The sequence below is a fragment of the Nannospalax galili genome, unplaced genomic scaffold (genome assembly GCF_000622305.1).
Source record: "Nannospalax galili isolate Female #2095 unplaced genomic scaffold, S.galili_v1.0 scaffold137, whole genome shotgun sequence".
Classification (NCBI taxonomy): domain Eukaryota; kingdom Metazoa; phylum Chordata; class Mammalia; order Rodentia; family Spalacidae; genus Nannospalax; species Nannospalax galili.
Genome location: NW_008340203.1, coordinates 2148330 through 2158983, shown reverse-complemented (window position 1 = coordinate 2158983; position 10654 = coordinate 2148330). Strand labels below are relative to the sequence as shown.

General features: G+C 43.6%; 1 protein-coding gene across 11 annotated transcripts in view; it reads right to left on the bottom strand.

The window, feature by feature from the left end:
• Positions 1-9502, bottom strand: part of Atp6v0a1 (ATPase H+ transporting V0 subunit a1) — a 70138-nt gene extending 60636 nt beyond the window's left edge. For 7 of the 11 annotated variants that reach the window (XM_008835299.3, XM_029564589.1, XM_029564590.1 and 4 more), the window contains exons 1-2: positions 9305-9457; positions 6707-6866 (exon numbers count right to left, since the gene is read on the bottom strand). In XM_008835299.3, coding sequence (XP_008833521.1) covers positions 6707-6823 — 117 coding nt within the window. In that variant the 5' untranslated portion in view covers positions 6824-6866; positions 9305-9457. Of the gene's footprint in view, positions 1-6706; positions 6867-9304 lie in introns of all 11 variants that reach the window. The other 4 variants (XM_029564586.1, XM_029564587.1, XM_029564588.1 and 1 more) reach the window with 2 other exon arrangements.
• Positions 9503-10654: the final 1152 nt, after the last annotated feature.

The following is a 10654-nucleotide window of genomic DNA, read 5'->3' as shown; positions in this document are numbered from 1 at the left end:
CTCTCTCTCTCTCTCTCTCTCTCTCTCTCTCTCTCTCTGTCTCTCTGTCCCTAACTCCTGAACCTCCTACCTCCACCTTCCAAGTGCTAGGATTATAGGCCTATACCACCACACCTGGCTAACCCCCTTATTTTTATTACTATTTTTAGTTATGTGTGTGTCTGTGTTTGTCTGTGTCTGTATATCCATGTGTCAGTATGTGCAAATGAGTACAGTGCCCATGGAGGCAGAAGAGGGGGCTGGATCCCTTGGAGCTGGAGTTACAGGTGGTATGAGGCACCAGACATGGGTGCTGGGAAGTGAATTTGGGTTTTTTGCAAGAGCAGAGCAGCAAGTGCTCTTAACTGCTGAGCCCTCTCTCCAGCCCTCCCCCGCCCCCTTTTTTTTTCTTGAGATATGGTCTCACTATACAGTCCAGATTGGGTGGGAACTTAGTTGGTTTTTTGTTTGTTTTTGGTTTGGGTTTTGATTTGTCTTCTTGGTTTCTGAGACAAGATCTTATGTGGCCTGGGTTTGTCTCAAACTTGCTATGTAGTTGAGGGTAACCTTGAAATCCTGATCCTCCTGTTTCTACTTCTCAAGTACTTGGATTACAGGTGTGTGATCCCATGCCTAGGTCTTAGCCTGTAACTTGCCATGTAGCCCAGGATAGCCTTGAGCTCACTATCTTCTGGCCTCAGCCTCCAAAGTACTGAGAGGATTAAGAAATTAGGACAAGAGGTGTGAGCTAGGTGTTCCAGCTGAGCAGAAGGCGTCAATGGGGGATGCTCTGGAAAGAAAACCCACATTCCTGGAACCTTACTAAGATCTTGAGAGGATCCATATTTGGAGCCTGGAGGTTGCCGTTCCCCAGCTGAAATGTCAGAGAACTCCAACTCAGATTTGGAAAGCCCTAGATTGTCAGAGCAAAAACCAGACATGAGGGTTGACAATTCACAGTGACTCCCAAAGCTAGTTAGTGCACAAGAGAAAGCCATTAAAAATGCAGAGAACTCTGGTGATAGCAAAATCCCTCTTCAGCAGATGCAGTGGCTCACACCTGAAATCCTAGCACCTGAGAGGCTAAAGCTACATAGTGAGTTCCAAGCCACCGGAGCTAGAGTAAGACCCTGCCTCAAAACACAAACGAAAAGCATCTTAACCTGTTAAACGGTCATTTTACACAGCACTTGGGAGTAGAAGCAGGAATTGAAGGTCAGCAGCTACTATATAGTGAGTTGAAGGTAACTTGGGCTACATGAGACCTTGTCTTAAACAAAACAAAACAAGAAACAACCTAACGGGTGGGAGAGATGGGTCAGAGGTTAAGAGTGTTCACTGCTCTTCCAGAGGACTTGAACTCAGTTCCCAGCACCCACACTGACTGCCTGGAACTCTAGTTCCAGGGGATCTGATGCCCTCTTCTGGCCTCTGCTGGTACCTACCCACCTGTTACACACATATGCACATATTCATAAATAATAAAAATAAATATGAAGCCAGGCGTGGTGGTGCACGCCTTTAATCCCAGCACTCGGGAGGAGGAGGCAGGTGGATCTCTGTGAATTCAAGGCCAGCCTGGTCTACTTAGTGAGTTCCAGGACAGCTGGGGCTACAGGGAGACCCTGTCTCAAAAAAAAGAAAAAACAACAAAAAAAGAATTTATTTCACTATATTAAAACTTAAAAACACAAAAAGAAAAAAAATTTAAATAATAATAAATTTTTTTTTTGTCTTTTTTGAGACAGGGTCTCCTTGTAGCCCCAGCTGTTCTGGAACTCACTATGTAGACCAGGCTGTCCTTGAACTCTCAAAGATCCACCGGCCTCTGCCTCCCAAGCGCTGGGATTAAAGGCGTGTGCCACCACGCCCGGCATAAATAAAATATTTTTTAAAAAACAAAACTTAAAAACACAAAGCCAGGCATAGTGGCTCAAGACTGTTGTCCCAGCACTGGGGTAGCTGAAGCAGGATTGCTATAAATTCAGGGCCAATTTGGGCTATATAGTGAGTTCTAGGCCAGCCTGGGCTACAGATAAGACTGTCTCATAAACAAACAAAAAAAAACCCCACAAAAATTAAGTAAGAATAGTAATATATTCAGAAGGAATAGCCTGACAAACGGAGTTCAATCCCTGGAACAGATAAAGGTAGAAGGAGAGAATGAACTCCACAAATTTGTCTTCTGATTTCCACATGTGCACAGTGGGGCATGTACACACACACAAATAATAATAAATCAAAGATTATGAAAAATATTGGGTAAAAAGGTTGGTTCTGGGAAACAGGATAGTCACATAGAACTCAAAAGTATCCCCTCAGATTACTTATTAATCACAACGGGTAAGATAAGCTACTTTTACAATGGAGAATCTAACAAGTAATACCTTAATTGAGTGATCAAATTTATCTTTAATAATAGAACAGGGCTGGGAACATGGCTCAGTCAGTGAAGTGTGTGCCATGGAAACATGATCTGAGTTCAAGTCCAGAGGACTCACAAAAGAAAACGCGAAAGCAGGCTCTAAGCTCAGTGAGGGAACTCTGCCTCAGAAAATGAGATGGGGGGCTGGAGAGATGGCTCAGCGGTTAAGAGCACTGTCTACTTTTGCAGAGGACCCAGGTTCAGTTCCCAGAACACACATAGCAGCTAACAACCATTTGTAACTCCAGTTCCAGGAGATGTGATACTCTCTTCTGGCCTCCACGGCCACTACATGCATGTGGTGCACTTACATAAATGCAGGTATCCATATACATGCATATATATTACATAAATGTAAAATAAAAATTTTAAAAATAAAAATAAAAAGCATGGGGGATGATAAACAAAACTGACTGTAAGCAGGGTATGGTGATACACACTTGTACTCCTAGCTCTCTGGAGGTTTGAAGCAGGAGAATACAGTGAGTTTGAGGTCAGCCTGGGCTACATAGCAAATCCCTGTCTAAAAATCAATAAAATTGTATAGGTTACCATTAGGGAAGAAGGGAGATGAACGGGATGGAAGCTATGGAGGCTTCAATTGTATCTGGACTGTCTACCTATCCAACAGGCAGTAAAGCCTTAAGTGTTTGTTATGTTATTCCCCATAGTTTTGGGTTTTCTTGTTTGATTTTTGGAGAATGGTCTCACTATGTAGTCCTGGCTGGTCTACAACTCCCTTTGTAGACCAGTCTGGCCTGGAATCACACAGATCCTGCTTCTGCCTCTCAAATGCTAGGATTAAAGGTGAGTGCCACCACACCTAGCCCCTATAATTTTCTGAATGACTGAAATACAGCAATAAGAAAAAGGAAAATGTTGGCTAAAGACAATAGATGTTAAGAAAGGAGACACTGAGGCTGGAGCAATGGCTCAGCAGTTAAGAGCACTGGCTGCTCTTACAGAGGACCAGTACCCCATGGTGGCCAACAACAGTCCTTAACTCCAGTTCTAGGGGATCCAACACCCTCTTCTGGCCTCCAAAGGTATTGCATGACACAGGTGCACTTACATACATACAGGTAAAACATTCATACACATTAAATAAATAAATAAGGGCTGGAGAGATGGCTCAGCAGCTAAGAACACTGAATGTTCTTGCAGAAGACCAAGGTTCAAATCCCAGCACCCACATGGCAGCTAACAGCTGTCCGTAACTCCAGTTCCAGGGGATCCGACAGCCTCTTCTGTGCTCCACGGGCATTGTACAACATGGGTGCACTTACCTACATGCAGGCAATACATACATACACATAAAAAAATTTAAAAAATAAAAATAAATAAATAAAATACTTTTCAAAGAGATATCATAGGACTAGAGGAAGAACTGCACACCAAGGGTGACAAACTTTATTAATTTTTAAAATTATTTTTATTTTATGTGTATGAGTGTATTGCCTGCATGTATGTGAGTGCACCCATGTCATGCAATGCCACGGAGGTCAGAAGAAGGTTTCGGATTCCCCTGGAACCGGAGTTATGGATGGTTTTGTTAGCCACTGTGTGGGTGCTGGGAATCAACCCTGGGTCCTCTGCAAGAGCAGTCAATGCTCTTAACTGCTGAGCCATCTCTCCAGCCCCCAAGGGTGACAAATTTGACCTGGGTTTCAAGCCTAGAAAACTAGAATTCTGATGCCTTAGCTCTTGTTTAGGAAGTCATGATGAAAAATAGTTCATGAGCAGGGTATAGTGGCGCACACCTTTGATCCCAGCACTTGGGATGCAGAGGCAGGTGAATCTGTGAGATCGAGGCCAGCCTGATCTACATAGTGAGTTCCAGGCCAGCTGTGCCTACAGGGAGAACCTGTCTCAAAAAGACTGGAAAAAAAAAAAAAAAAAGCTCATGAATGGGGCTGGAGAGATGGCTCAGAGATTAAGAACACTGAATGTTCTTGCAGAAGACCCGGGGTCAAATGCCAATACCCACAAGGCAGCTAACAACTGTCTGTTAACTCCAGTCCCAGGGGATCCAACAGCCTCTTCTGACTCCTCAGGCACTGCACGACACCAGTGCACTTACCTAAAGGCAGGCAATACATGCATACACATAAAATAAAAAATAATAAAAAGAAAAGAAAAGAAAAAAAAAAACATGAAAAGAAAGGTAAGTTGTTGGGATCTAGATATACTGAACTTGAGAAAGAATCACAGGATGGCAGTCATATCAGAGTTTTAAATGCAGAGATGGTGTCTGGGAAGTGAGAACCAGAGATGTAGCTTTGGGACTTACAGAAGAAAGACGAAAGATTTGAGGTTTGAAGCAGGCAGATTTCTGTGAGTTCAAGGCCAGCCTGGTCAACATAGTGAGTTCCAGGCCACTTGGGGCTACAGGGAGACTCTTTCAAAAAGACAAAGGGGAAAAAAAAGAAAAAAAAAAGATTTGAGGTTAGATAAGAGCAGGAAAACAGGCTCAAGGAAGATGGAGGACAGAGAAGCTTGCCCAGAGAGCGCTAAGAAGAATCTTAGGGACACTAACAGTCAGGACAAGGGCAGGGAAGATCAAAGAGAGGCTAGCAGAAGGTAGACATAGCAAGAAGGTAAGAAAATGGGTCAGGGAAGAAAATGTTTACAGAGAAGGTACAAAATGGTTCAAAGAAAATGAGGATTAAGACCATCGCAAGGCAGTTTCAACTCAGACTGAGAATATTTTTTGGAGACAGAATCTTACTATGTAGCACTGGTTGGCCTAGAAATCACTATGTAAGGACTCACTATGTAGATCAGGTTGGCCTCCAATCCACAGTGACTCTCCTGCCTCTGCCTCCCAAGTGCTAGGATTTTGAGATGTGAGCCACCATGCCTGGCTTCTTCTTTCTTTTCTCTTTTCTTTTGAAATACTAAGGTAAGTTTATTGAAGACACAGAGAACAGTAGGCACGGCGGTATCAGAGGAACTGCTTATCCACTCTAGGACCTTCACTTATCAACCCATTTCTGACCACTCCTCTTTCATCACCCAATCATTCCAAGCAACAGTGACAAGGACCTGCATGTAGGCAATAAAGACACAATAATGAACTAGCCAGGTGTGGTGGTACACACCTGTAATCCTAGCCCTCAAGAGGCAGAGGTGAGCAGATTTCTGTGAGATTGAGGCCAGCCTGGTCTACATAGTGAGTTCCAGGTCAGCTGTGGCTACAGGGAGACCCTACCTCAAAAAGACCAAAAAAATAAAATAAATAAATAAATGAAAAACGGAGAATGTCTCTGTCTTCATGGAGCTTAGATCATTGAAGAGAGACTTTAATCAACTATTCCTATTGATAAATGTGAAACCATGACCAGGATAAATGCTATGAAAGCTTCAGGAAACTTCAGGTATTGGCTAACAATACCCTCTAAGGGAGGGACATGGCCCTTAGTGCCCCCACCTTTAAGTAGGGTATACTGTGTCTTCCGGATCAGATTATAAGCTCCATAGAGAATCCTTTTTTTAACCCTTAGACAGTCCAGTTTGTTTTTACATCTTTTCCAAGTGTCCAAAATAATGAATTATCAGTATATGCTTAATTATATACTATATATCTGTAGCTGGTTGGCTTATCTCAGATTTGTTTAAATTAAAAAAATAATTCTATTGTATGGAAGAACTACAATAATTTCTTTTTTTTAATTACCATGTTCTGATGTTAAGGAGCCCAGAACAAAGTAAAAAGTGAGAGATTAGTTTGGTATCCTCTCCCAGAATCTCTAGCAATTACCTTCCTTGAGAGTGCTTAAAATACCACTACTCTTCTTTTTTTGTTGTTGTTGTTGTTTTAAGACAGGGTTTTGTGTAGCCCAGGCTACCCTCAAACTTGCTATGGAGCCAAGGATGACCTTGAACTCGTCCTCCACCTCCCAAGTGTATTGCAAGGCAGTCAATATCATGCTCTGTTTTGTTAATATTGTTTTGTTTAGTTTTTCTTTGAGAAAGGGTCTCGCTCTACAGCTCAGTCTGGCCAAGGACTACAGATGTCTAGCCTCAGCCTCTCAAATGTGAGCAGTATAGGTGGGAACAGTATGCCCAATTCAGAATGATTTCCATGGAAGAATTAGCAAAAAGCGTGGAAGGGCTCACAGAAACCATTTTCACCTAGAAAGACAACTTGAAATATACTTTACCAATACTAAGCCAGAGCTACAGCATTCCTTTTGCAAATAAAAAAAAAAAATTTAATTAAAAAACACATTAAACATGACTCCTCCCACCACAAAAAAAGTGAGTTCAATGGTAATCAAAAAGGAGCTTTCAACCACTTACATCTCGGAACTGAACCTTCCCAAGTTCTCCTAATTCACTGACACAACAATAAGCTGCTTCTGACTGTAGAAATAGCTGGGCCAGTGTCATCTCCTCGCTCCGGAAAAGTTCCCCCATGATGGCAGAGAGTAGCGGAGGAGTAGCTGGGTTTCACTCCAATCTGAGGCATGAGAAAAAAATAACATGACTTGGTAATTAACCTAGATAACTAATAGCAAACAACACCCCAGGTAAGGTTCATTCTTTTTTTGTATCTACTGCTTATAAGTCTGTTTTGATATCCTGTTAGAAAAGTTGAAAAGAGAAATTGCAAAAGCAGTTACTGAGTCCCGAACTGCAGAGCATCAGATGAAAAGTCACTTCCTTTGCAATTGACATCAGGACAGAATGACAGTATTTTGGGCAACAGGATATATGGGAATATATGCAAATTAAAGACAGGAACTCAGAACCCCAAACTGCTCTTTATTATTTTTAACATTAAATGCATGGGTCTATTTCTTTTTCTCTTCATAACTATGACGTTAGAGACAATAATAAAGTCATAATAATAACAATCATTGTTACAGCTGACATTGACGGAGAACCTAGTCAGTGTTCAGGGCTTTCTCTGCATTATCTCATTTTCTTGCCTCAATAACTCTTGGAAGCAGATAAATTAAAATTCCCATTAATAGACAAGGAGAGACATCAGTGAGATTGAGTAGCCTATCTAGGATCTCAGAGCTAGTCCCCCAAACTGCTCTTTAATATGAGGCAGTGACATTCACAGTAACTGGGTGTTTTGTTTTGTTTGAGACAGAGTCTTCCGTAACTCAAATAACTTCTTGCCCTCAAACTCAATATATAGTGGAGGCTAGCCTTGAACTCCTGATCCTCCACCTCCTGAGTGCTAGGATTACAGGGATGTACCACATGCCCAGCGTGTTTGATGGGGTTTTTTTTGTTGTTGTTGTTTGTTTGTTTGTTTGGCACAATTATATTGCTAAAAAAATTTTTCTTATTTTTTCAGTTTGGGGTTTCTTGTTTTGTTTTTGTCGAGTAGGAAACAAGAGAAATTTTGATGGCCCTCTTATAAAAGGTATGACTAGCTTTCTCTTTCCTATAGACAATAGCTACTTCCAACAGCTAAAAGTCCAGTTCTATCTTAAAGCTATGGCTAAAGGGATCAAACTTCTGAAGATTCCTTAGAAAACACCACTTTGCTCTAAGGAATCCCAACAAATAAACATATTTTAAAAACAGCACTGGGTCTGGTGGTGCACATTTTTAGTCTTGCACTTGGGAGGAAGAGGAAAGCAGATCTCTGGGAGAGAGGCCAGCCTGGTCTACATAGTGAGTTCCAGGCCAGCTGGGGCTACAGGGAAACCCTGTCTCAATAAGACCAAAAAAACAAACAAAAGGCTGCCATCAGCTGAATTTCAAATGAGGCTGACAAGAACCCGATGATGACAAAGCACTTTAAAGAAGCCACAGAGAAAATGCTTTCCACCTCTGCAGCTTACTGCTTGCCATCTCCATGTTTAAGATGAGTGCATTCTTCCAACCGTCACGTCTCACCTTGGAGCCAATAAAGGTTTCCTTTTAGACCTGTTTCACCGTTGCTAGATATGAAAAAACAATTGGCGCTATCAGTGGTCCTGAAATTGCAATTATTTATTCTCGATAAGCTAGTGTATGGCATGGACTTCAACATCTAAACTCAGCAAAACAGATCAAATTATTCTTTAATGTCACAAGGTCACGCATAGTCCAGATTGACTGACAGGTAAGAATGGCGTTCCAAGGATGATGTGTTCTTTGGGAAGGCAGGAAGACATTTTGAGAAATCTCAACAACAAAACCCTTCTGCATTTGATGTTCAAGGGCAACAAAACACATTCAGAGGATTTCTCAAGAGATTATGTGGGTTGACTTTAAGACTGTGCATATGTGAATCATCCAAAGGAGCTATTAATCAGTCTCTCTCTCCATCTTGAGCAAGGATAGACTCCCGAACCTCAAAATATGTGAAATCATGTCTGATAGGCATAGTCCGGGGGTTTGTCAGAAATGACTACCTCTAATAAGACGCTGCCCTCCTCTCTCTCTCTCATGATTACGGACCTCTCCAAGAATGTCTACCGACATTGAAGCCAAACACAAACGAATTTGGAAAAGCGTTTCGGGGAGGTGGGTGGTCACGAAATGGAATATAAAGAGCATTTCTGCAAAAGAGGAATCCAAACAGCGCCCCGTCCCCCGCACCCGTCCGGGAAGGATCTCGTTCGGGTTTTCCTAGCCTCCCCGCTGAACAGGGTATTTATTATTCACCTGCTTCTTGTCTGGTCTATCCAGTGAGAAAGTTCGAATTCTCTGGACCCCGGCACACCAGTCTCTTTGGTGTGCGTGTTGGGGAGGGGGATCCCCAAGTTGTAAGCCCCTTTAAGAAGTACCCTCAAACTCTTCTGCCCATCCGATCCTTCTACCCTGCCCCCACCCCTCGGGTCCTTCCAAAGGACAGTGGCCTTCCAGTTCCTCTGCCCACAAAAAGGGTGTCCGCAGGGCGCGACCCCCATGTTTCGCTCCGAGACCTAAGATCCCTGCTAATGCCCCTACCAAGCCAGGTGACTGCCGGAGCGCGCTCCTACAGCCCCTCCAAAGCCGCTCCCGGACGCGCTGTTTCTCGAACCCTCGCTCACCTCTCGCTACCGGCACCGCAGCCGCCACAGCAGCTGCCGCAGAAGAGCCCCGGCTCAGGGAGGGCAGCGCCTCTACCGAGCGTGCGTCAGCAAGGCTCCGCCCCCACGCCGCGGCAGGGTTCCGCCCCCAGGATGACCTCATCGAAGGTGACCAATGGCGTGCGGCCTCTGGCGGACGGCCGCAGTGCAGAGTCCGCAGGGCTCGGGCGAGTCCCGGCGCGCTAGCGCCATCTTTGTTCCGCTGTTCCAATTCGGAGTGTTTTGGAATCCTCAGGGATGGAGTTGCGCGTGAAGCCTTTGGTCCTGAGCCCTTCAGAATCCCTTCTCCCTATTATTCTCCGGGTCCTCTACCTTCTCTGTTTTCCAGAGAATTGACTCGAAACCTTTTCTCCTTGAGGGAAGCAGCACATTCTAAAATGACCTGAGAGCTATACGGGGTGGGGGTGGGGTGGAAATGAGCGAGATTAAGGGGGTCGGGGAGGAAGAGACTTGAAAGCTCATCTCTAAATACAGTCCTTTGTAATTCTTTTACTCGAGAGACTATTTGAGCTCCAGACTCTCCGGAGAGCTGCCTGCTTAAGATAAATTCAATAGTAGAGCCATCCACATTATATGGAAAACCCTCTTTTAAAAAGTACACGATTCTGCCGGGTGTGGTGGCGCAGGCCTTTAATCCCAGTACTCGGAAGGCAGAGAGGCAGGCGCATCTCTGTGAGTTCAAGGCCACCCTGGTCTACTTAGTGATTTCCAGGACAGCTGGGGCTACAGGGAGACCCTGTCTCAAAAAGACCAAAAAAAAAAAAAAAAAAAAAAAAAAAAAAAAAAGTACACAATTCATTTTTTTCCCCAGCAGCTGCATAGGGTTAATTTTTCTCCAAATAATAAGAAAAGTCCCCATAAGACCATATGTTGAGAAAGTATTTTTATCTTGCTTGGTAGATTCCCATGAGCCTATTTGACCACGTAGGGGTTTTCAGGTCCTCAGATTAGTTTTGAATGCAAAGTGATGCTTACCTCTTAGGGTTTTTGGCGTTGTTATTGTTTTTTTTTTTTTTTTTTTTGGTTTTTTTAAGGACCGGTTCTCCCTTGTAGCCCCAGTTGGACTGGAACTAACTATGAGACACCAGGCTGGCCTGGATCCCAAAGAGAACCCGCCTGCCTCTGCCTCCCAAGTGCTGGCATTATATAGGCGAGCGCCACCACGCCTGGTACCTATTATGTTTTTAAACCGCCTTTCGCTTCTCGCAAATATTAAGATTCCTCTTTC